General features: G+C 53.7%; 1 protein-coding gene across 1 annotated transcript; it reads right to left on the reverse strand.

The window, feature by feature from the left end:
• On the reverse strand, positions 1-26975 carry LOC128275434 (zinc finger protein chinmo). Its single transcript, XM_053013928.1, has 6 exons — positions 26861-26975; positions 1503-1723; positions 794-1437; positions 566-710; positions 309-501; positions 1-224 (listed from the first exon to the last, which is right to left on the reverse strand). The coding sequence occupies exons 1-6, from the start codon at positions 26973-26975 to the stop codon at positions 1-3; spliced, it is 1542 nt and encodes a 513-aa protein (XP_052869888.1).

Raw genomic sequence — 26975 nt, forward strand, 5'->3', positions numbered from 1 at the left:
TTAGCTGTGCAGCTGGCTCGGCAGGAACTGCGTCTGCTGCTTGTGCTCCCGCGCGATGTGCCTTCTGACGGTGTTATTGCGGGTGAAGGTTCGACTGCAGTACGGGCATGGCACGCGAATTCCCTGATGCCGCTGGCGGATGTGCGCCCGCAGATTCGTCTCGTAACCGTACTGCCGATCGCACAGTGGGCACTGCAGCTTTTTGCCTGGAACGTAAGCAAACACTGGAATCAGTGAAATCCACAGATCAATATCTACGGCGCCTCGGGACTGCGACGCTTGCGAGCGTTTCGGTGCGATCGACTAACCGTCCGCCGTGGTGACACTGTCCCGCGGTGCACTCAGCACGCCCATCATCTCGGCCGACGGTATCGAAGCCTCCAGGCCACCTTTGACGTGCATGAAGCCGACCGGTGTCGTCGGTGTCGACGGGGCCGACGATCGCAGCGGTGACTGGATGGGCCGCAGTTCCATTTTCACCCGCAAGTCTTCCGCCCGTGCCTGTCGGAAGGACGGGAAACGGGATCGTAAGTTGCATGCCTCTTCATTGCATGCGTTTCCTTACCTCCATTCCTTCCGTGCATTCGTTTTTCACCTTGTCGATCGATCCATTGTGATCGTTCCGATCATCCCGATCCATCGTGTTCGACGATACCGGTCCGTTGCCATGGCCATGATGGGTTGTGCTGGGGCTGTGATTTTCGTAGCGGCTGCAGAAAAGAAACAGCCGTCGCACGTTAAACGTTATCCCGATGGCCGGAACCACCGCTTCACCGGCGGGAGCGCTACTCACTTGGACTGCTGCGGCGAGTCCCGGTCCGGGTGGATGGTGTCAGCCTCCGTGGGCGTTACCGAGGAACCGCTGCTGGACGGGCGATAGTTTTTGCTGCCACTCACTGGACTGCCGTTGCCGGCGCTCGCTTTCCCGTCCCGCAGCACACTGTCCCGGGTCGCCTCCTGGTGCTCGTAGAACGGACTGCGAAGGGCACGCTTCCGGCTATCGTAGGACGCCGGCTGCAGGTAGGACGGCTGCAAGTATGGTGAAAAGTTGGACGAAGGCGTACTTCCGCCGCCACCGCCACCACCACGTTCTCCTGCGCCGCCTCCACTAGCGCCGTCGCTTCGGTCGCTGTTGCGGCCGCCACCGCCACCGCTGGACGCGCCTGGACACCGATCCGTCGCACTTCCCGTGCCGTGGTTCGCGCCCGCACCACTACTTCCGCTGCCCACACTGCCCACTATGCTGTCCGTTTCGCGCTTCACCGCCCGATTGATCGACTCTAGCGAGGACGAGAGGCTGTTGCGCTGCTGTCGGCGGATGGCGGGCGATGGCAAATCGTTCGGCGGGTCGTGGAACGATGACGACTGTTGTGGCTGCTGGCTGCTGTTTGCGTTGGCACTCGCAAACCGTCCGTGCTCCGTGGTGAGTCCCTTAACCTACGGCACACGGCGGAGAGTTAGCGGAAGGAACACCCAACGACGGTCAGCACACACACACTTACCTGCAAGTTCTCGGCCGCCTTCAGAAAGCTCTCGAGTGCCTTCTGGGACACGTGCACCTCGCCCTTGTACATGAACTCGAGCAGGGCGTGCATGTTGTCCGCGGACGTGGCCTCTAGCATGACGATGATCTGTCCCGGGCCGACCGGCGCTCGCTCGAACAGATCGGCAAAGTTTTTCGAGCATGCCGCCAGTATGACTTTGTGCGCTTTGAATACCGTTTCTGAAACGAAAAAGTGAAGTCAAACCGTTAACAGAAACGAGCATTTCAATGTGATGAGCGTCAAACGGCAATGTCATAAAATGGGGTTTATCAAAATAAAAGTCCGACCAACTCATTAGTTCTTCAGAAAATGGTCCCCCATTCCAAATGTCTAAACCCGCTTCGTTTCATGTCGCACATCTTCCGGGAACCGTTGTGTGGCCACCGAAAAAAACTGCGGCCGAAATCATTGCGCAAGTTGCCCGCCATTGGGGTGAAGCAAATCGATTGCAGCTGCAACGCAATCGCCATTGCGCGATACAAACAGCATTTTTTCTACGTTCTTCCCGCGTACACGCTGCTGCCGGTCGTTCGGGTTTTATGTCCCGCTCAGAAGCGCTCGCGTAACAACCGAATGACTGACTGACCTATTTTTGGTGCCTAATCTCTAACGCACACCAGCGTTGACCCGCAAGCAGGCGCGTGTTGCGATGGCGAGAATTGCGCCCGATGCGCTCCACCCGTACCCGTGCTGCAGCAGCACCAGCAAACATGTCCGGTGTTGTTTATGTGAGATACCATTATGGGACGCGGCCACGGCGAACAGCGTAAGAAATGGTCTCCCAGAATCTCGTCATTCAACATTCGCAGGGGCCGCAGCAGCAGCGCGCGCGCGCCCGAGGGCAAGAAAGTGAAACCCGAAACGCCAACTCCTTCCCCGGGAAGGACCAGAACTTCCAACCAACCAACCGGATCGCTATAAATACGCCAAGCACGAAAAAGACAGAGAGAGAGACCCTTGTGCGGTGTGTGCGCGGCTCCACATAAACAAAAATCTCCCCGAAAAAAAAACGAGGCCGAAACGCAACGCGCACTGCGTTGCTGATGATGATGATGATGCGGTGCGTGCCTGGGGCCAAAGGTTGCGCGGTGTCCCCCGTGCTGTCCTCGAGCTCTGTGGCGCAGTTGCGCGTAGAATGCAGTCGATTTCCGACCTAATTTTTTGTGCCGTTCCGGGGCAGTTTCGGGAACCGCCGAAATCCGGAGGGCAGCACCAGCACCACCAATCCAAACACCGCGCGGTTCCGTCTCGCTCCCGCAAGACCTTGAAACCTTCGGAGCGCGCGCGCTTCGCAGCGATAGAGGGCCTATGACATCATCATCATCGTCATGTGCCCCGGCTATCATCATCATAAGCGGGGCGGCACGGTTGGGGCAGGAAGATTCCTTTGCCCGTGTGTTGGTGTTCCGCGGCGGCATTGGAACATAATAAGGCGTGCGCTCTGCCTGAGACCCCACAGCCAGCTTGCAGAAGCGCGCACGATAAACATGAACGCGGAACGCCACGACTTATTTGCACAATTTATGGCGCCCCCTCCGAACCGAACGCCACGCCGGGTGGGGACGGGCCGAAACCGTTGCCGGAAGTGTTCGGGCCGCTGCATATGGTTGACAGATTTCGGTGCGAGAAGGCCGCCCGGCCTGCTGCGAGATGCGTCACCCTGTGCTGCTGCTGCTGCTGCTGTGGGTTTCGGGTTTTTTTGGACACAATATTTTTCTTCCCACAGTTCGGAGTAGGCTGGAAGCGAACGAAATGTGTACCCATTAAAAGCCTGGCGCCGGCATCGGCCGGTGCTGATGGCGGGGTTCCTCTAGAATCACGCGATGTCGGCAATTGAAATAAAAACCCCGGACGTTTCATTTTAAACTAACGAAGGCGATTATTTAATTACTCACGGTTTTAGAGTTCCAAAAAGGGGAATGAAATAGGGGAGTAACATCTAGGAGTACTTGATCGAAATTTCGATAGCATGACGACGCGGCCTTAGTCACCGCCAACCCTGTCGATTGCGAACAACCAACTTTTGACAGCAACCATCGCCCAAACGCTTCCCGAAACCGAATTCTTTCAAAAACATTGATTTGGCTCACACCCCGGAACTGTTTGTTGACTCGATGGAAACACTTTTTCTCGGAATGCATCTTCACTGCATCCTTCCGCCCGCCCGGACGTCAATGTGGGTCAACCCCGAATGGGCCGCCCAATCCGGCCGAGGATTCAATATCATTCGAGTTCCAGTTTTTACTCCGCAGTTCGTGCGCGCGGCGTAAAACTGCCGACGGGGCCTGTTTACATTGTGCGGTTGCCTGCGAATTGATGCAACTTGTTAAACATAAACTTCGCATCGCCCCACGAAAAAGTCTCCCGCGACCGAGAACCCCACCGCCCCCGAGCAGCGGTTGACGCGGTTCCGCTGATGCTCGCACTAAAGCGGCGCGGACCGGACGCGAAGAAGCAAAAACACTGAAGCAGCTGAAACCAACCGCAAGCGTTACTTCGGCCGGCTACCCGTGACCACTACTCTGGCGACGAAGTGAGGTCCCCCCAAACAGCGCATTGCGTCCGTCTCGTGAAGCAAAGTGTCTTCCGGCAACCCGGGCACGTTTTCGGTTGGGCCACTCCCGCCGTGGCCGCGCCAAAGTAGGTCACGCACATGCAACATAAAACGCACGCACGCACATGGTGGTGCGCGCGTTGTATGACCTCCGCGCTGCGCGTATCAAACGCGATTCTAGGTTGCGTCAGGCCCGGCCACAAATGTCGGGAACGCGCGCGCACGATCGGCCCGCCGTTCTCGCGCCACCTCGCGTTCGAATGCAACTAACTCCCCGAGCCCGAGTCACCCGAAAAACTGTGTCACGACGGCCGGCGCGCTCTAATGCAATCGAGAGGAGGGCAAGAGAGAAAAAAAAACACCTTCCCCAAACCAAACATTAAACATTGAAGAGCGCACGCACACACGCGGCCATTCGGGCGATTATGTTTTTTCGGGGGCCGCGCACTTTGTGTACGCGACACCAATGCACCCTGCTCTTCGTCGCGGTGATGGCGCAATGACACGCAGCTCACGCATGCACTCACTCGGGCGCTGCATTTTATGCTGCCTGAAGTGGGTCACACGCTGAGCGGGCTGAGAGACACACTCTGAGGATTAAAAAGGGGGCCGGCCGCTAACATCGCTCGTCCGGGCCGAGATTAGATCCGAGGTGCAACAAAATTTCGAAAAATCGCCTCCATTGGGACATACTTTCGGTGGCCTTTGTTGAGCAGAACACACAGATTTATTCTTGCACTTAAAGGGGATGTAACGCGCTTTCCGCGGTATGATCGATTGATGGCATGGGGCTTCTTGGAATCGCCGGCGTGTCTTAAACTCCATGCTCCACGGATCCGGGCCGGACACGAAAACAATCAATCCACCGGCAACCCTCATCATCGTCCCCGTCATCGCCACAATCGGAAAATGTTAAATGAAGCCCAACGCTACTGTCCAGCTCCTTCAAGGTCATCCTCGAGGTGGCCACAGTCGACTTTAGCCGGTCCCTTTTTACCTTCGCCTTGGAGTATCCTTCTTTCCGGAGGCCGAGCCTAACCAAAAATTAGGACATCGCTGCTCGCGTCTTCCTCATCGAAGCCGCGCGTAGGGGCAGGTCAGTTTCCTGCTCTCCCTCTCATCATTTTGGGCCTCTGTTTCCGAGTTTTCCACTCGCCGGCAGTAAACGGCAGTAAACAAAAAGAAAAAAAACAAATTCTCAGAATGACACCCCACAGCAGCAACAGCACAAAAGAAAACCCCTTTTTTCATAGTCATAACTTTTTCGCTCGCCCGCGAATGATTTTATTATTGTTATCACACCCGCCGATAGCGTTCTCAGGAAGCCGGCATCTTTGGCCCGGCCTAAATATACCGCAATCGTTTCTTCGCGCCGTACCTTCGCTCCGATTGACACCTTTTCGGTGCGGCGCGGGACCGAGAAAAATGGGAAATTCCGGAAAAGCACCCGGTGCGGGCGACCTTTGACCGGCCGGTCGACCGTCCGGCCACCCCATAACTGACCACGGAGAATCCCCGTCCGTGTCCGTGTGTTCGGTGGTCCTTTTCGGCTGTGTGTGTGATAATGTGTGTTAAGCCATCTCGGGTCATGATTTTCCTCATTAATTTCATTCATCCGACGCGCCCCACCAAACTCGGCGGGACTTCGGGAAAACCCTAGACCCTCGGAGGAGAGTATAAGGAATTATTTGATTAATTTACCCAACACCCAACACGCATCCGACGGAACGAGACCTCTCTCTCTCTCTCTCTCTCTCGCTGTTTGTGGCGTGTGCCGGAGTCTTTTGCCAAAACTTTTCCACTCCGTTCACGGTGTCAGTGGGTCGCGCGTCGAAGATGATGAATGAAAAAAGTAAAATAAAGAGATGAAAGCGGAAGGACGAGGCCAGCACAAATAAACATAATGTTTCCACACACACACACACCCACCCGGATGCTCCTCGTGGCCCGGTTTTATGGCGCGCAGCCCATTTATGCGGCCCTTCATTATACGCGCCCGTCCGCGCGTGTGTGTATGTGCGGGCGAGAGAGAGAGACCGAGGGGCGGGAAGTAAATTATAAGAAACGGAAACGGATCCCGCGCCCGCCAGACACCGAATCCCTTTTGGTGGCCAGGGCGGTGGTAAAGGGCGCGGCGAAGGATGAGTTCAGCTTTTACGACACCGCCGTGCCCTCTGTGTCGACTTACTTTTTATCGGAGACTCCGATCCCTTCTCCGAGAGACCCCCGCGAATCGAGCGAAAGAAAGAAAAGAAAGTGAAACGGAAATAAGATGGATATGATCCTGCCATCGTCACATTTGGGTGGCTCCGGCGGCCCGCAGCCACTCACTCTCCGCCGAACTCCGGCGTCTCTCTGGGCCTCGGTCGGTGATTTTATTTTATTATGCTCAACAAGCTTTATGGCTCCTTCTCGGCTGGCGGCGGCTGCCGTGTGTGCGTGTGTGTGTGTGTCTAGGTTTTTTTGTGTTCTCCCGCGCTCGGCCACCTACCCCGCGACGTTCCTCGGAGCTTCCGCGGCTCCAAATCCGCCAGCTCCAGACGTACGGTAGACGACATTTACGATGGCGAAAAAGGACCTTTCCTTCCCGGAAGTACGGCGACCGCGCCGTCGAGTGTGAAGGAAGACAAAAAAGAAGCGTGCCACCCTCGCGGAAAGGTTGCGTCATTGTTTGGAAAACATCGGGCCACCCTTTCTCGGCCTTCCACCTCAAGGTCACGCGCGCGCCACGGGATTTATGAGTTTTGTTTTTACTCTCTCATTACAACAGCCAGGCAGGCGGCCGGGATTCGTCAGAAACTCCATCCGAACGCCGGATTTTCTTTGCCCTTGTGTGTGTGTGTGTTAGGGTGGTGGATTTACTGAGCACCCATAGGAATTTTCCTTTTAAAGCCAAATTTAAAAATCATTTAAAATGCGAGGACCTTCTTAAAGAGGTGCTTCGTGGTGTCGTTCACTGGGACGAGTGTCCGTGAAGGCGGCATTAATAACTACTGGCGATGATTTAGGTTTATGGTCAGTTCTGTAAGACCTAAAAGGAAGCATAAGCTTCTAATACGAGTGCTTAAGGAAGCAATAGCAACACAAACCAACCCCACGGTGGTCTATCCTGTCCGCGACACTGGCACACGGAATTTCATTTCTTTCCGCCATTTTGCGGGGTACAAGTTTTCATCCCTCCATTTTTGGGGCCTATTTTTTGTCGACTATCGTCCAAATAGAATTTAACCACCGGATCTGGTTAGGGACAGAACTGGGTAGTCAAAATATGGCGACCACCATCGCTCGCGTCCGCTGATTGACCAAATTGATTGACGTATGCTTCAAATCGCAGACCCGAGCGCCCCGTGGCGGCCAGTAGTGGCTAACGAAACGTGAAGAATCGCCCCACCGACCACCACCGGAAAACAGGCCGCCTCCGTTGGGGGCCAGGGCCGCAAATCTCTCGGCCCATTTTTTATCCCTTCTTCCGCTTCCGACCTGTTTCCGGCATCGCTGCCTCGTCCGTCGTTTGTTTTTTTTAAACTTAGAAGTGGAAGGATCATCGATCAGTAGTAGTGGCGGCCGGTTCGGTCGGTCCGGTTTTGACGGCCTGCCTCTCTGCAAGTGCCATTCGGCGCCGTGCCGCGGCAGGACCAACCTACAATGATAAATATTTCACAAAATATCATACGGCTTCTGTGGCGCGACGGGGTCGCGACGACTGACTGGCCGGACTGGCCAACCCAAAACCAATTGCCGATCGCCTTCGCTACCGGGAAGCGACCCACCGACCGGCGCGCTGGCCACCCTTTTCGGGCGAATTTTCATGCACCGCTGGGCTCGCTGCTGGGACGTGTTCCTCAAAATCGTATTTCACCAATCCCCGCCCGTGGGGTGGAAGTCTGGCATGCTGGCACTCCCACACTTGCTGGCGCGGAAGCGGAAGTCTAGCGCTCGCGAGCGTACCCCGAACGCGACCGGTTGGTTCCGGTTGAGCTCGAGCTCGTGAACTGTGTGAGCCGTGCCTGAACAATGCTGCACAGTCTAGAGCGCGGTGCCGGCCACGGTCGCACCCCAAAGGCCCAATCGTTAGCGGCAGGACAATCGTTGGCAGCAGGACTCCCGCGTTCGCTGTCGTTTGGCAAAGGGGCATTCGTTTTTATTTTTTCTGGGGGGATTTTATCCACCGAAGGGGTTCGATTCCCGGTCGAGCTAGACCGATCGCGACAATACTGGCCCCCGGTTGGTCTCGTTCGCTCTTTCTGTCGTGCGTCCCGCCGGGGAACTTCAGGTACGGCCGTTTCCTGGCTAAAAGTTAAAAGAATGCCAGAAAAAACGTCAGTTCACTACGCAAAATGTCGCCAGCTCCGTCGTTTGAAAGGGCGCAGATAGCAAAAAAAAAAAACAGTCACCCAGCGGACATACTGGGTGGGTCTCCACCGTGTGCCCCGCCGCGTCGGAAACCGGATGGGCTGGCGGGCAACCCATTCGTGGCCATGTTTGCGGAGCTGATGGATGGATAAGCAGGCAAATCATGGAACCAAACACAAAAGCACTCCCTAGGCTACGACTTAATTAGCCAAACGCGATGATGGCGCAATGAAGCAACTGTACCCCTTCCGTTGCGGGTAGAGGCGTGCTGGTGGCTATCGCCTTCCCGTGGGACAGCATCCTCTGGTTCGCTCTGAATTTATCGTTTTGTTAAGGACAACAAGCGATGCATTAGAAAACTGAAAAAAGGCACATAAGATTATTGTGAAACATCGAACGATAATCCACTTACAAATTCTTGTGGCAAGAAGCTTGAAGCCACTGAAGTGAAGAACTCTTAATCGAAATCGACATATAATGATTCGATATACTGAACAGTTGATGCCATTTTGTTTCAAAATGTCCAACAAAATAAGAACAGGCTAGGCAGAACATGTCCTTTCTATAGGACTGAAGAGCCCCGACACGCTCGCGAAAGTCCAAAATAAAACCTCTAAATCGAAACAGAAATCCCGTGAAATCGTCGGCGACTAATAGCGGAACGGCTTCCGATGACACTGGTGACACCCCGCTTCAGTCCCTCCATCATCTGCGTAAACTAATGAAACGATATTGATCTTCTATTACCCAAACCCCCAAAGAGCCATTCAAACCAGGCACGCGGGCGCGGCAAGAGCGTTGATTAATTTCCTTCAACGGCGGCCCACTATTTGTTCGGATTGATGGAACAGGGCACTATAGCTGGACAATCCTTCATAATCGCTGGAACGAGCGCGGCGCAAACACCCGACAACCCGATACAGCCCGCTGTACACACACAGTCCGGCGGTGAGTCCGATTTCCTCTTCCGCTGGCCGTGTGACAAATCCACGGAACATTAGCACGTCGTCGCCGTCGTCGTTAGTGTCGGCCAATCAAACGCAATCGCATCGCACAATAATGCACGAGCCAGGGACACTTTTTGCTACTGCTGGTTCCGGTGCTCGATGACGGACACCATAACGAGAGCAAACACGGGCGAACACAGAACATGCCAAATATGCTCTCCGCGAATCCCTGTTCGAAATCATTCGAGCGAAAATTGAAATTCAAATCAGCATCCATCATCATCCGTACCGTTGGTGGCGATGGTCAGTTGCCGCAAGAAAGTGAAAGCATTCCTCCGCACAAAGGCCGCCCTCATAACTGGCCGGTGGCCAATCTTAGTCTGCCTCGTCACACACGACGCCCGCTCGGACGTGACTAAATTGAACATCCTCTGCGCTGCTTCCGGTGGACGCGGTCCTTCTTTTAAATCAATTTCCATCCTCGGTGGTCACATCACGGCGACGGAGAACGGAACTATCACTCGCGCGGGTGTAGCAATGCCATTATGCGGCCGACGTTGTTCCTGGTGCTCCTGGTCGTGGTCAGTGGCGTCCACGGGAGCCGAACTTGTCCGTCTCCAGCGCTGCTGAAGTTTCGATTGAAAGTGCTTTTAAATCAATATTCATTAAACATCTCGGCTCCGGCCCGGCCAGTCAGTCTTCCATTACGGAGTGTCATTTGCCCATTCGGTTCGCTGGTGGCTGTTTGAAGTTTGTCTCGGGAACCGGATGCAAAAAACGTATAAATTCTAATCCCGGAGACCCGAGGGAAAGACTTCCGGCACTGGTCACTGCACGGAAACGCACTCCTGTGCATGTTCGCCAATGAGTGGTCCTTAGTGGCCGGAGCCATTCGGAAAAGAAAATCCATCCCCCCAAACCGGGCATGAAGAGTTGCAAGTCGATTTCGAATGCAAAAACGAAATGCGATAAAATGGGGGGCGGGTTTCGGGACGGCCCCTCGGCGTCACACGACGTCCTCCGTGTTAGGAATCGAAGTGAGAAACGCAAAAATCGAACGTCCATCGTCCGGCCCCGGCTCCGGAATAGGCAGGCTGTTGGCTGCCGGTCAAATGAATGACAGATAGCGGCAATATACATGAAATTAGCATTTTACAAATAGTCATCAATTTCAATTTGCTCACTTCTCGGCTTCCAGCGTGCGAATGCAAAAAGGACATGCGAGCAGCACAAGCCGGTGCGCAAGGACACGTCCATTCTGCCACAAAAACGGCCATCATGCAACTACGCGGGGAATGGCGCGCCGCGTCCATTACCTCGATGGGCGTCCCAATATTGGCCATTTTCAATAATGTCACCCCAGGTTGATGTATGCCGTTTTCGAAGACACGTAAGAGCATTCATTTAGCTGATGACGGTCCCCGGCGCAGACCGGTTTCGATTGCAAAGTCGAGTAATGCGTCACGCGGAACACGGAAAGACCCGCATCGAAAGGAAAGTGAAACCAAATCAAGCAAAGTGTGCACCACAGCCGGGCGATCGATCCGCCGGAGACAGCGTTCCGTGCCGACACGGGGGAAGCATAACAGCATGGTGGAGGAATCCGAAATCAAATCAAGCGCATCGCAGTCGCAGAAGGCAGTAGGCAGTTGGTGCAGTTGAAAAAACACACGCCTCCCCCCCAGGGCCGCGGTGTTCCGATGTTCCGGCACTGATGCATGACTGTCCTGAAGCGGCAGTCTCGGAAGGGATGAACCTCCTTTCCTATTCAATCCTTTCCATACGCCGTACGTCGTAGCATTTCCCACTCCTGCAGCCATTCACGCATTTTTTCATAACGAAAGAAGCGCCGGTAGCAACGCGGCTAGCAAACCAGGATTCCCTCCAACATCGATTCATGATGATGGGGCCAATAATACGGAGAGAGAGAAGGCAGGGAAAAAATGGGGCCTCAAAAAAGGATAACAATAGCTGATAGCAACACACACGCGGGCGCGTATTGGAATGGAGTGCGTTCCCGGCTCGTCCGAGCGCGCGCGCGACAGAGAGAGATACGGTCGGGCAAATAAATTCGGAATACATACATTTCCATGAAAATGGAAAATGAATATAAATCGAAATAAATATCAAGCGAACACACTGACGGCGGCGGCGACGGCGGTCGCCAGACGGAGGCGACCCTGCCGCCGGCAAACTGGCGGCCGGAACTGAGCCGAAATCGAACAGATAGCTCCACATGGCATGGCCACGGGCACACGCATCCTTGCGCGCCACGGTAACAAAGCATAGTTGGATCGGTAGGTTGAGATATGATTTTTTCGCTCCGCCGTCGGCACTCGAAGCCGATCGACGGCATCCTCCGGAGCGTTAGCGCTTCGCCCCATGGCTGGCTGGCGGGCCATGGGATGGCTCTTCACGATCTGCATAGATGGTGGCGGTGGCGAACGCTCAGCTCCAGCCAGCCAGCCAACTTTTGCACCGAAAAGATTGGGCCCATCCTGTGTTCCCTTTTTCCGTTCGTTCCCTCACCGGCCGGGCGAAGTAATAACGCGCGAACGGTGCGTGCAAACCAGATCTCGGTGCGGTACTGAATCAATGCGGTCGCTGCTAAAACGAAACATAAAAAAGGGAAAATCAAACAGAAACCCGGCCAGAAAGGCTCGAGGCCATGTACCGACACCGAGCGTTCGATGCATTATCTTGTCAAAATTGGGGCCGGGAAGCGGGATAAAATACTCGATTCGCCCCGAAATTGCGGTTCCGGTTCGGTGTGGCCCCTGGAAGCCGTGGCCGCGCTCATTGGCGGAAACCCTTCACTTTTTTTAATCAATAGCGTCTCGCGCAGGGACCGCGAGCTGCCAGACGGCACTCTGGCGTTGTGGACGAAATGTGGTTAGCAGGAAAAATAGCTAACAGTGGAAACCGTGGAAAAGTCGCGGGACGAAACGGAAAGGATCTCGATTATACTCTCGATCCAGTATCCAGCCATCCATCACCGAGCCGTCCGACAAAAGGACGCGGCGGTTTTGTTTACGAAGCAGAAGAAGCACCGCCAGCAAAGTCCTCACTCACGAAATTGGGCAGCTTTAAAAGGAGGCGACCGCCATCAGATATGCATCCCATTAAAGCCGTATTAAAGCGGTCGGGCGGGAGCCACGGAACCAATAACGCGCGCCTGCCTCCGCAGCCCAGATGTTGTTGTGTCATTATCAAACCATCGTTGGTTCTGCTCTTTAATATTCCCACGAACCACACACACACACACACACACGGGCGGGTGCGGGGGCACCCGGACACATACCCCGAGGGCCAAAAAAGGTTGTAAGGATGTTGGTAACCGGCGAAACCGACTCCTTTGAAGAATCCAATGCCTTCGGGGTCAAACCGGCGAAGGTGTGCGTGTGTGTGTTCCGACAGTTCATTGATTTCACGCCTCAAGATAACCATCATCAATAAGACGGGGGCGAACGGGGTGTTTAAGGAGTCCCCGCGGATGACCCCCAGACACACTGGAAGCCAGCTTGAGCCATTTTCACAACGTTTTGTTTGGGTTTCCGGAAGGTGCTCGACAATGCGACGCGCAGCCAAATACTACCAAGACACACCTTTACACGGTGCCGGTTCCGGTGTATCGAAATCGATCCGACCCCAGCGCGCGCGAGAGAGAGAGAGAGAGAGCGTAAACAATAACGAATACTTCGAGGAAGTGTGGTGGTGCCCCCCGAAGAACATATGTTTATAAATATCTTCACTTAATGCCAGCGCGCGAAAGCCATCGATGGAGCGGAAGGACTTTCGACGAACGGAGAGCCAACCGACGCTTCATTGTTGGTGGGAAGAAAGTGTGGCCAGCACACGACCAGACACACACACACGCTCCCGGGCTGCCCTAAGGACGGTTTTACGCAAAGCGCGTGCCGTACTCGACGCTGCTGCCACCAGAGAGTGCCGAAATGTATCGTTTTATTCACATTTTATGTTTTCTTTATTTGTACGCCCCGACCCCCCGGGCCCGACGGAGACGACAGGATATCGGATTTTGTTTCGGGGAGGTCGCCCCACAAACGGGCTATAAAAGTCGAGCCGAAGAAGGCCCCCACAAAAGGAACGCAGCCAGCCAGACGGCGGCCGCACATTAGGACGTGAAAAAGGGAGAAAATGCCGCGCGGTGGATTTCCTTTCCGAGGGCGAGAAATTCCGGCCGCTCCTTACACCCCCAAACACACACACACACACAAACTTTTCGCGCTTCCTCCGGGGCTACGTAATACATGCGCCCGCGCGCCTGGGCAGACGGTCTTCCGGGGCCCGCTTTTTATTACCGTCTTGAGCAGGTCCGGGAAGTTGAAGAATTTTTATGCGTGTTTGTTTGGAATAATGAAGACGGCTTTATTGAATCGGCGTTGACGCGCTGGTGATGGTGTGGTGTCGTCTTATCCCTGTCGCCGGTCGCCGTCAACATTCCGATACCACGCACCCGGCAGGACGCGCGCGGAAAGGTTCACATGTACGTGAAAGTACGTGCGTGCGTCGACGAGGGAGCCACACGTCGTTGGCGAATCCAATCGTTACCGCCGGGAGTGGAAATGGGCGGCCATTCTCTCGGCGGGGTCGTATAAAGTTATCCCCGCCGCAGCCGAAGAAAGTTGTGACGGAATTTCATAGTCGGTGACGACGACGACGACAAGTGGTTGAGGAACTCAGGAAGTGCGTCATGGATTGAGCGCCACCCCACCGTGGTGGTGGTGGTGAATGAATATAAACGATAATTCACTCGTCAACACGATCCGATAAGAGTGACTCCCCGCCACCTTCTGGTTAATCCCATAACAATCAATAATCGATCAATGGGAGCCCCGGTACAGGCCAGTCATCAATAATGCCACCATTTCCAGCGTGTGTGTGTGTGTTTTTGGAGAGCAACAAGTACACAGCGATAAAGGGTGACACAGCCTTGATCGGTAGATAGGGGACGGCAGCACAAACTATTGCTTTGCCGGTGCGATTCTCTTGACTTAAAACTAACCCACAGCCTTGTGACTTCTCGTAGTGATAGGTGATCGGTTATCAGTAAAAAAGCTTCGTTTTCTTATCCGGCTACTACAACCGCCAGGCGATCCTGACCTGCAGTACAGAAGGTCATGGCATGACCAACCCACCGGAGTCTGGCGAGGCCTACATGCTACGCGACAGTAAGATCGTCGTACAGAGCGTACAACTCGCTATTGTAGCGGGTTCTCCATTGCCCCTCCACACATACGGGGTCAAGTATCAATCTGAGCATCTTCCTCTCGAAATCTTCTCGACACGAGATGTGAGCCAAATAGTTTCTTCAGACTGTAGAATGGCCAGTAGAGGCTGCTAGCCCGAATCTCCTAAATCGGCAAGCTTGACAAGTGACGATTCGATAGTAGAAAAGTCCTACCTCATGGAAATAATTATAAAATGGACCAGAATGAGGAGCTGTAATAAAGAGAACGACTGTCGAAAAAGAAAGTTTAATGGCGAGTTGGCGAATGGTGACACTAGTTTGCAGGCCGCCATTATCGCTTAAGCAGACTGTCCAATTTCATCTCACCAACTGTGATGCGTAGTTTCGCAGAGCCGATTCTTACCTAAAATGAGAAAGAGAATGAGAAAAAAAAACCTCTTTTAGTATGATGCCAACGCACAGCAGCAGAAAATACAGGAAACCCGGCGAACAATTTGCCGTTGTTTAATTAAAGCGAACGCGTTGCCCCGGAATAAATCTCTAATCAAACGGCGACCAAGCCAGCAGAAGCAGGAGAACCCGTCGACTAGAATTTCCTTTCGAGTTCCCGCCTCACTCATTAACAGCCAGCCACTTCCTCAGCCATGCCGTGGCCCCCGAAAGAATTGTCTACTTCAAAATGTCCTTGCGCAGCAACGAACGGGACGAGAAAGGGGAAAAAAAACAGAAAATCCCAAACTTGTGACCAATCAATGTGCGCAAATGTTTGGAGCAGAGCGGGCAAAGAAGGATCAACGACGGTCGCCCCGGACCCGGACACTGCGTATCACTGTCAATTGGAAAGTCAAACATCGTCCGCGAAGGTATTGTCGGGGATTCGATTCCATCATCCGATACCGCTGCCGGCAGCGACACACAACGTTCATTTAGCGAGCGCTTCGAGCCGAAATCCTGGCGCTCCCTGCTGAAACAGGCAAGCACAATACACACTCGCGTGGGACGCCGCTGTGGGGGGATTGGAATCGATTCCTTCGCCAGGAAGCCCGCGGAACTGCGTCCTCGCGCGTGTCCTTCCTGGATGATGCTGGTTGCGCCACGCCGCGCCCCGCCCGCCCGTGGGATCCTTTGTCCGAAATATCAATTCCAACCCGGTACACACACCCCTGGCCAATTTTGGGCTCAGGCAACTTTTTTTTTGCTTTGTTTTGCGCTTCGGCATCGATCGATCGGTAGCGCAAATTTTTAAAAACCCCCCGCGCAATCGGGTTGGGTGGTTGGGACAATGTTTTGATGGACGCCGCATCCGAAAAGCACATCCGTCGCGAACGCGGTAACACGACAGTAGTCGCCTCCATAATTTTCGGCGTAAGGGAGGTTTTTTGCCCGAACGGCCGAAGTAAAAAACGACCGACACAAAATTCGATTCCGCCGCGTACGGAACACGGGCGAACCGATTCGCTTCGGAACAGGGGGGTGTTGGTGGCTGGAAAGGATCGTTTGACATATACGCGCAGCGGAAGCGCTGGAAGGAAGACGGACTCTTACGGAACGTCCAGCGCGTGCGACCGACGATGAAGGGAACCAAAAAACGTCCAAAACATGAAGAATTTGCTCCGCAGAATTTATCTTTTTTTTTCGCTGTGCGAGAAGCGGTGCGGTGACCATGCCGATGACCAGGCGCCTCTTCCGTGTGTCGTAAGTTGCCATTGGTTGTTTTTTTGCGTGTTTGCGCCTCCATCGCCATCGCTCATCGTGTGCTGGAGTTTGGTCCGAGGCGAAGGATCTCATTTCACCGACCGTCGCCGCCGCCGCCGGGCTGGCCAAGAGGACCCACTGCGCCCTCCACTAACGACCTGCGGCTGGCAGTGAGCAGCCTCTGGCCGCGGCGAACACGGCGGCGGCGGCGTTATCAGGATTTCATTTTCCAAACATTGGCACAGCGAGTCAAACCCGGGAGCCGATGCGGACAGTCCAACGGTCCTGTGTGTGTCTGTGTGTGGTGGCCGGAATTTTCCCATTTTTTGCTGCTGCGCCGTTTCATTTATTTATTTTTCACTCATCTGCCCCATCACGCAAAAAAAAGGACATACACTTTCATCGTACTGAGGCCACCGCCAGGCAGTGCCAGCGCGTCCTGATGATGAACCTGCCTCCGAGTTTGTCTTCAACGCAAAAACCGGAAGGAAACCGAGTGACAGAGAGAGAGAGAGAGGGAGCAAAAAATAAATAAATCTCATTCACTACACGCACCGAAACAGCAGCAGCAGCAGCAACAACGCAAAAAAACCAATAGAAATGAAGAAGCCACGCGAAGCAAGATAAGGCTCTCCGCAAACACCAATCTAAACAACGCAAACTCGGTTCGGTGGGCGCCCCAGCACCAGGAGAGCAAACCGGAGGATGGCGGCGGGGGCCCAAATCACAAACGTTGTCGAATCGGGTGGAACCGAAAAACACATTCCGCTGGAAATGAGGTACATCCTTTCCCATTCCCGGCGACCGAGCTTATCGTTCTCGCTCGTCGGCCTAAATTGCAACATTCTGCCAAAGACAGCACAGCCGACGGAGAGCGGGCGCGGCCGCGGAGGATCCTCTTGAAGTCGGTGGTGCCCCGTCAGGGAAAGTAGTTTCAAAACATCCTTTTTGCCACATCCTCCACCGCGCGACGCAGGCCGCCGCCTTACCGGGCGCGATTTCTTCCGAATGACAGGGCGGTGCTCTGCGCAAAAGTTGGACGGCTTGACGATTTGAGGCATTGCTCTCTGTGCGGGCGGCGCTAGCGGCAATGCAGAGGTCTGCAGGTAGCAGGGGCTGCAGATAGAACCGGCAGAACACGTGAGTGAACTCATCCAATCGAGTGCCCAGTGCCTCTCGCCTTCGGTACGATGTCGTGATTATCGCCGAACGAAAAAAAAGGGGCGCAATCGATCGGATGCGAGGAGCATAGTTTTCAGCGCAAAGGATGGAGTTTGGACTGAAGGGCCCAAAAGGATTAATTCCCTCTTTCCAGCTCCAGCCGGAGACGGAGGCTGGATGATGCTGCGTGAGCTGCGGCCATTCGGTCCGCCCATACTCCCGCCGGGGAGCCGTCGGTTCGATCCGTTGATGTCTAATTTATCGGCTCAAGAGGTATGCCAAAAACATTCAATGTTTCGACCTTTGTAGAGCTAAAAAGGAGGTAAATTAATTAGAATAACATTTTCAATCCTTGTTCCAGCGAATCTTTACGAATAATCACTTTGCTGTTGGTTACGCTCTTTATCAACGACCTTTGGCGAGGTTTGTCTAGCTCATAGTAGATCGAAGTCTTCCGATCCCACCAATCGACCAAACTGGTTTTGCTTCAAGCTCCAGGATTCTGACAGATTCTTTACTAAAAAGAAGTTAACAAAAAGGTTCACACGCAACCACCAGACATTGGCTTTGAAAGGGCTGGCGCGTGCATGGCGAGAGATTCAATTACGTGGCCGTGTGGCCGGTGTTTACATTTAATTTTAAAAATGTGCCCCAATAGCCCATAATGCAGTCGGGCACCGTTGGCACTTATCACCACCCGTCGCCACCCCGTTTTCATGTCCATCAGACAGCTTGTCATCGCGCTGCCGCTGATGTCCTGCCAAAAGAGATGGTGGCCAAAAGACGAACCGCACTTTCTCATCATCGTTCCGTTATTTCATTAACCCGTTCTGTTGGTTCCCCATTCATTATTCATATGACGTGGCGGGGGGTGGAAAATCGCACCGAACTCAACGTGGAATCGCGGTTGAGAAAGCGGACGAAAGGAGAATGGCTCCCCCCCGAGAAGCTCAGCTGCGCCGCCAGAACAGCTGGAATTGGCCGGGAGCTCATCAAACAAAATGTAAAGTTTGGCCAACAACACCGGGACACCACTACTGCACTACATCACTACCGTGCCGTGCCGTTTGTCCCGCCGGATGACGCGCGGGAAAATAGCGCTTACCCGGGTGAGGGAAAAACTTAACTAATTTATTTCCTGCGCCGTGTGCCCCCCGGTGGGGGCCTGCCGGAAAGGAAACGCCCCGGAACGAAATGAAACATTCCCCTGCTCGCCGCTGTTGCCCAGCCCTGCCGCGGATGAAGCGCGGAAAAGGAGGGAAAGCAAAAGGCGCACGAGTGGCTTTTCCGTTTCACAGTCAGCGAAAATTGAACCACGAACCCGAACCGGGCTCAGGGCCGGGAAGAAAGCGTGACGCGCGCGCTTTTCCACCTCATTTCCCGGCCGGCCGGCCGCCGAAACCGAAAAGCCACGGGATTTCCCGGGCGCACACGGTGGCGCCCATAACCGTTTCCGTGCGTGCGTTTGAAGTCTGATGAAGTCTAAAATAGGATGGGAAACTTTCGGCGGTGGCGGCGACCAGATCCATCGCCAGGGCACCAGCACGAAGCCTTCAATCAGGGACGCGAGAGCGGAAGAAGATGAAGAACCGCCAGCAACCGACAGAACCAACCGAAAAAAAAAACAGACCGACCGACCCAAAACACTTGTTTTCCACCGCCCAACCGCTCGCCCGCGATCCGTCGATTCCTAGTTCCGGGACGAGATATTTGCCGAGAGCCTAATCGAAAGTAACTCTCGTCCCACACGGCTTCGGATCCGCCCTTCGGAGTGAGGGTACGCGGAACGGAGGACACACATTTAAGGAGGGGAAGCAGGCGAAGAAGACGGTGCGCGGGTGCGCCCGTAGAATCGCCTGACATTTATTGGACAGCCTCCTGCCCGCCGTCAGCCAGCCAACCCGGTCCGGAAGGCACCGGCGCAAAGTTTATCATTTAGAAAAGTTCCGCCTTCCCATCTAGTGGAACGGGCGGATCGGTGAAGGGGGGCAAAAAAGTGACGCATGCACGGCGCGGCAGAGTGATGACAACTACACTGCGCGCCTTTGAGGTTCTCGCGCGCTCCTCGGGCATTCCGGGCACGACTGATGCCGATGGTACACCGTGGCGCCTTCTGATGATGATGATTGCCCACCAAGGCATCCGGGTGGGCGCAAGGGGGACGGCAATGGTGCGCCGTGCGGCCACCATTCGGAGGTGAATTTAGAGTAAAAATTAGAAAATTATACCCAACACACACACACACACGGGAGCGTAGCGCTCGTGGCCCAAAAAGATGGATACCTTCCGCCGCCGGGATGAAACCCACTCGTCCCGCGCGCGCGGGAATGAGGACCGGAAAAACTTGCCAATTCAATTTGGCAAATTAAACCCACCCGGTATGTGCTCGGTGGTGGCCGAGGAAACTTCCCAGCGGCCCAGCGTTCTACTTCCGGCGTAGCAAATATCGTATGCGTGCCGCGGCCGGCGTATTGATTTTGTAGAGGACGCGTATTTTGACAAAATTAAACGCAGAACTTACGTTGCCGTGCAGCAACGGAGGGTGCCCGGAACCGGAACTAATGGAAATTGAAAAATACTTCGAACCGGAAAGAAAATCGCTTCCACCAAGCAACCAGGCGCCTCCATCGGGATTCGGTCGATCGGTCGGTTGGCCGGGCGGTGTGCAACTAAAATTGAAGGATTAAACGTGACCCCTGCACACGCTCTGTACGCTCCCCGTGGCAATGGCGGATAAAGCGCTGTTATCGGTGAGTGCAATGACTGTTTCCGGTACACTCCATCGATCGCTAGCCGGTCACTCAATTTACTCATCTTCGAAAGGACATCCCTGGCCGACCGGTGGGCTTAGTTTCAATCTAAAACAAAGGCGCAACTCAACGAGGTCGCTCGGTCACCACCGATCGTCACCATTCTGGGAGCTGTTCGCTGTCGAGGGAAATATGGCCCAGTTTTTCCTTTCACCGGCATGCCGAAAACAGGCTGCGGCTTAGAGGAACACGCGCTCCGGGGCGGTAAATAAGGCGCGCGCACACACACAGAAGTATTGTGCCTTGCAGCGAGCGTCTCGGGAAAATGATATTAGATAAATTTCCACATCAAAGCAAATATCACATTGCGCCCGGCCGACCCTGTAGTTTGACGCACGTAACGGCGGCCTCCGAGCCGACCATAGTTTCGCTTGTTCGGCACCGGCCCCGGAGCAAAGGGCCTCCCTCCCGCGGTGGGGACCACCAGAGAGCTTGTGATGGCTGCCGAGAGACGGTTGCTCGGTATGCTGCGCCGCTCTGCTGGCAAGGCTACCGGTCCCAGCCAATCCCACACCAGGGGTCCCGGCCCCGAATTGTCAACTTGTTCGAGCGGCAGACGCCGTTTGAATATCGTTCGCCTACGCCAACAATCGGCTCCTCTCGGTGGTGGCATCCTTTCGGCATCGGCCCACAAAATGGGTTTCCTGTGCTCTTCATCGAAACCCAAGGGGGGCGGCTCGCACATCGAGAGCCCGTCCTCTCCTCGGATGGCACATTCCATCTCCAATTCACTACCGCCCTATCGCTTGCGCCGCGCAAACAAGGACTCTCGGCGCGATGTGAATTTTGCTGACATTTTCATTCGCTTCGTTCCGAAATTCGGCCCCGGTGACGAGACAGAGGCATCGGATGGCGGGGGGCAGGCACGGTGGTGCCGAGGAAATTGATGTATCCCAGGGAGACACACAGGGTCGGCGCTCGGCAGAAATGGGCTTCCGCGTGTTCATGTTTTGCTTCTTTGTTTTCCATCCGAAACGTCCTTCACAACAGCGATACGCATCTTGCGACGCGTGAGGTGGCCGTTGTTTCAACCCAACCCTGCACGATGCATTGGAACGGACTTTTGTTTTATTTTTCATTAACCAATCGTCAGTTTCCTTCTCACTTTGCTTCATTGAACTGCAATTGAAGAATCATATCAGAAAGTCAGCGGATTGACGAAGAAATTGGCAACGAAAAGGACCCCAACGCGTACCCCAGAAAACTATCACCAAAAGGACCCCAACCTTAACGACTCCTGGGTGCGGAGGACATTCCTTCTTCTTTGTCAAGCTTAGTGAGTGATGGAATAAGCGACGAACCCTAACGTCGCTTGCGCGACCCATCGACAAAGGATGAAAAAAGTGGCCACACGGCCACAAAAAAAAAAAGCAACAGCAAGGACGAAAGGATAGTGTTGTCATGTATCGTCCCCGGCGCCATCGTGCGCGTTAAGTGAAAACGCGTTTCTGTGCGAGAAAATTTCAATATTGCCACCCATCGCGCGGGTGACGCGGGACGACGACACGGACGTGATGAAAACGTGTCACAGAACGGGCCACGAGCCTAGGCCGGGGATGATAGAAAGCGCCGGGGGGGGCAGGCTCTTGCTCCAACTCCGACACCCGAGAGAAATTGTTTGTTGTTGTTCCGCCCTTTCGCTCATCTCGTCGGGCGGAACGTTCGGTCGGCCCGGGTAATCCTTTCCCGTCCTCGCCGCTTCCCCCCCGCCGGTTGTGCGCATCGCGAGCGAGCTGAAAATGGGTGAAGTTGAAGAAAATAATTACGGAGAAGAGTTCGCTCGGTGACTCGGTGGCGATGATGGGGTCCACACAGTCAGCCTTCGTCACACGCATCCCTGCGGCCGGCGCGTAATGCGTTACGCGAACTGCGATGATACGCATCGAGATCGACGCAGACAACGACTGCTTCGCTATCAGAGCACGGCACTACTCCCGGGCCATCCATCCGCAGCACACACACACACACGGTATGTGGGATGGAACGCTGTGCCATTCCTTCATCCGATCACGATGGCGACCGGGGGCGCAGAGCAACAGCAGGATAATTCACCACCACCACCGGGGGAGAACAACGGCCAATAAGTGCTTGGGCCCCCGTTTCGGGGAGGGCAACATTTTCACACCCCCCTTGGCGCGCGGGTGGCGCGTGGGCGGCAGGGGACGCGGACGAGAAAACTTTCTCGTGTTTCAAAATCGTGTCGGTTTTTATCATTTCCGCTCGCGGCCCTTTGCACTACTGCTCTACTGCGCTGTCCCTTTAGACGACGCCCGCGCGCCATCGGGCAAGCGGCAGGATTCATTATGTACCCCTCGCGGCACCAATCGCCCTGCCCTGGCCCTCCCCCCGTGTTGCGGGATTTCAAATTTTCAAACGCCAACCCAACCCCACTTGCATCACCATGGCGCGCGAGCGAGATAGGCACGAGATGCGTATCCTCGTCCACCGAGAGCCCTTTTTGCGGGACGGAGGGTCCCTCGGCGGGTTGCGAGGTGTCCTTTCGGGCGCAAAATAGCCCACGCTTCACCACGAGGCTACGCATTATTTTGGGGCTGCGCGAGTTGTGGCGGGCGGAGATTGCGTCGGAGGACGGGGCCGGGGAAGGGCTGGCCAGCCGGAGCTGGCTTCAGCTGCAGGAGCAGCGGCAGCACTTTTCCGGGGACGCCTTTTGGCATTTAGATAGATCATTAGCCAATGTTTCGGGCATCACTTTCACTCCTTCGGAGTGGAAATGAATCACCGGAGCGGAAAGTAGTTTGGCGAGCGATCAATAAAGTTACACGACGAGTGAGTGAAACAAACAACAACCAAAATTAGGCTAAAAACAGTTAGGCCAAGCTCTCTGCAAACATTCAAAGTTATGTACGCAAATAGGTAGTTTAATAAAAACAATTAAAACACCGATCAAAAAATTGTTAAAAAATAGTTAAGTGATAATTTAAAAACATTTTCAACAAACAATTCCTCGGAGCTCAATTCCTATCGACATTCGAAAGAAAATTTATCACTAACAGTTCGATAACTTTCATTCAAAATGTATTATTAAAAACGCCTCAAATCGTGTATTGTAATCGTTTGTCATACCATGTATGTTTTGTTTGTATGTTTCGTATATGGTGGTTTTAATAGATCTGCGATGATCTGTCAGTGAATCCACGAGAATGTTGATCAGGAGACTACAAACTGCCATACATAACATTGTATATCGGAAATAAGGCAGGAACTCCCTATATAAAAGACAGACAGTCACATCCTGGTCGAATTTTATAGTAACCCCAAAGGTAGTAAGGCAAAGTTAGTATTCAGTGATTCGAACCACATGGCGTCCGTGACAGCCCTAGCTAAGATTTCCCTTCGGTAGAGACGTTGAATATCACAATAGTAAAGTGTCTGAATCTCTGAACTGCAGAAATTGGACCTTACTGAACTTAGGCAGTTCGTATTATAATGTTAGTTGAATTAACCTATTTATTACAATTTTTGCTATACATTTAAAGAAAAATATACATAAAAAAAACTCCCTGTTAGCACCACTAAAAACATGAGCCTGTCCATCTCATGTTTTCAGGACACTGGCCGTGTAAAAATGCAGCTTCAGCTAATTAGCTTCCGAGGTGTGACACATACTTTTCAGGGTTTCACTGTAAATCGCGTGCCCGATTGCAAACGATTGCACGAATGGCCACTCAAACGGCACCCCGCTTCAAGGACACACAAATATAGGACACCACAGCCGGATGATAAGCTCGCGGGGTGCTCCTTCGACAATCATAAAATGATCCACTTAACTAGCGAAACTTGCCGCATTTGCCATTTCACCTACCGGACCGGAAGTGGAAAGCGCAGCCACAGCTCGCCGATTCCCCGAAATCCAAACAACAAACCATTGCAATAAAACTTATAATAAATTCTGGCCCAAAACGAGCGCGGCCACGGCACGGCTATTGTGTGTGTTGTACTCTGTGCGCGTCCTGAAAGTGTGGAGTTTTCACGAAAAAAAAAAACTACGACCTACCAGTGATATTGTGGCAGACAACGCGAGCCCCGCTGATGGGCGCCATACACCGCACCACAACGCACTACCGAGAATTTGCCTCCGCGTCCGGCGGGCGACTGGTTGCGTAGGGTGACGGCTAACGCCGCCGACCAAACATTATTAAATTTTAATCCACCGGCTCAATTTTGCTGCCCTAAGCCGGACACGGCGCCGGCCGGACGAACGGCCGGACGAACGGCCGGACGAACGGACTCGATTCGGGGAGGCGTAAACAAAAATAAGCGCGCCACCGGGCACAGCAGCGAGTCGCGGATTGGCCGCGAGGATGCTTTGGTCGCTATTTGTTTTTTTTTTCAACTGGCCCAACCATCATCACATCCTGACTGCCTGCCTGCCAGCCAGAGTGTCCTTTCGGTCGAAAGTTCCACTCAATTTCCCGTGCCACGCGACGAAGGTGTTGTTGGGTTCCGCGATTCAGCGAGTGGGAAGACGGAACACGGAAACCGGTAATGTAGAACACGGGGCAAGCGGGCTACGCGGGGCAGTGCCCGGGAGTGCCCGGGAGTGCGTTAAAAGCAAAGTACGTAAGACCGGAGCTGGGACAAAAAAAAGAACATCCATCAACTGAACAGTGAAGAAAATTTCTCCCGCAGCGGTGCGTGCCATATGCAGAGCGAGAGCCTTTCGCTTTCCACCGGCCGGGAGGCCACGGAGACCGGAAACCGGAAACCACCGACCACCGGGTGGACCGTACCCCATCGTCGAACCCGAGCGCCTCGGGTCTCAAACAGCCATGCTGTCCATTTTTCGTTCTCTCTGTTTTCGAAACGACATTTAACGACAACGCAAACAAACTGACCTGGCCACAACACACACGAGGGCGCGTGTGGCAGCGAAAATCAACCATCATCGCCACACACAACCCACTTCTTTTGTTTCCCATTGTTTTCGGTGGAGTCCGCGCGCGTGTGCGTCGCGAGAAAAATTAATTTCCGCGTTTGTGACACAAGCCCCGCGAGCTGTCCACGTGCCCTCGCGCCGTGTCTGCCCCTGACACTGCTCCGGAAACAAGCATCCTTTCTGACCGCGTACACACACGCACACCAATCCCCTTTTTTGGAGTCTTGTCCAGTCGCAGGAGACGGATCGGGCGACTCTAAATATTTCCATTTGATCCACGCCGAAAATGGAGGAAGCCTGTCCAAAATGGTCGAAGCCATCAGGTTGTGTCCCTCAGCGCACCAAGTAAAGTAATAAAACATTGATAAATGGATACAAGACATAAGATAAACAAATTAGAACAACAAAGCAAACAAGTTGGACAGATACAAAGAAAGTAAAATGATGAACGTGAGAAAGTAACCAAAATAACAAGATATTGAAGCAGTAGACAAAATGAAATGGTATCGAAAGACAAAAGTAGAAAACTCATATCAAATACAAAACATGAACAAATGAAATCATTTCAACAAACAAACACAACTCGAAACGAGGCGAACTAGCAAACAGAAAGTCAAACAGTGATAAAATAATAAAATGAGCAGCGTCATTAATAAAACATAACATAAACAAACAAAAAGGCAGAATAAATTAGAAGAATTACTAATTACAGCTCGGAAACAATCGCAAGGTGTGAACTGGGTTTAAAGTAAAAATTAAATTACAATTGATGAAAAGCAACTGTGTTTGCTGTCTGTTGTATGCTCACACCTTTGGTCGGCCATCGAGATGAAGCGCTGCTCCTCCTTCATTGTTTACAATGTGACAACACCGGTCAAAAGGACCCGCCAACAAACGGCACGGCAAGTGTCCGCCGTTTGGGGTGCCACGATAAAACCGACCCGCGACGTCGAAAGATATAAAAATCGCGACAACCAACCCACAAGGAAAAGGGATTCCGCTTTCATCCGGCCAGGTTCGGCGCACGTGAAAGGTTAGGAACATGCTTCAATCATGTGGCGCACTGGCAACGGTGCGAAGCGCCGTCGTTGAACCGGAAGCCGGTTATGGAGCGCCGGGCGCGGGACATCGCAACTCGGCGGCCTCCACAACCAGGACATCCGATCCACATCCTCTGATGGCGCGAGAGAGTGAAGCAGAAAAAAAGGGGTTAAAATAAATCGCGAACCGCGCGTCCCCGTCTCATCGATCGGCACCGCACAGCAGTCCTCGTGGCGCGGCGCGGCCGATCGGACCCACGGAGCGGAATGAAATTTTAAAATAAATGTCTAATCCTTCGAAAATCCGTTTCACATTTCCTGTGTGTGTGGCACTTGGGCCTTTGTCCATGGTCTGTCCCTGGCCGCGGGTGACCGGGTGATTTTTATTTGCTTTTCGTTTTTTTTTTTCGCCCGCACTCGCTTACGCACGTCAGCCTCTCGTCACGTCAGGCAGGGCGGCGAGAGGATTGCGATAATTTCCAGCGGCGTACAAAATCGGACTCCGCGAACTCGCTGGACTAAATCCGTTTTCGAGTCCACCTCCACCGGTTCGGTCCGACGAACGGCATCTCCGAATCGGAGTGACACTCTCTCTCGAGAAGGGTTTTCCCATACCCGCCGGCGGTGAAAGAAGGATCGACACTTACCTCCACAGACCAGCGTGACATCGGTGAGTATGGCGGAGTCGAACAGGTTGGAGAAGGCCGCCGCCAGGTTCGACGAGTAGTTGCTCCATTTGAGGCAGTACTGCTGCTGATCCAT

Source organism: Anopheles cruzii, chromosome 3 (genome assembly GCF_943734635.1).
Source record: "Anopheles cruzii chromosome 3, idAnoCruzAS_RS32_06, whole genome shotgun sequence".
NCBI classification, from domain to species: Eukaryota; Metazoa; Arthropoda; class Insecta; order Diptera; family Culicidae; genus Anopheles; species Anopheles cruzii.

Coding starts and splice junctions, on each gene's coding strand:
- LOC128275434 (XM_053013928.1), bottom strand. CDS start 26,975: ATGGATCAGCAGCAGTACTGCCTCAAATGGAGCAACTACTCGTCGAAC. Junction 1,438..1,502: donor AGGCGGCCGAGAACTTGCAG/GTAAGTGTGTGT, acceptor CGTGTGCCGTAG/GTTAAGGGACTCACCACGGA. Junction 502..565: donor AATGCACGGAAGGAATGGAG/GTAAGGAAACGC, acceptor TCCTTCCGACAG/GCACGGGCGGAAGACTTGCG.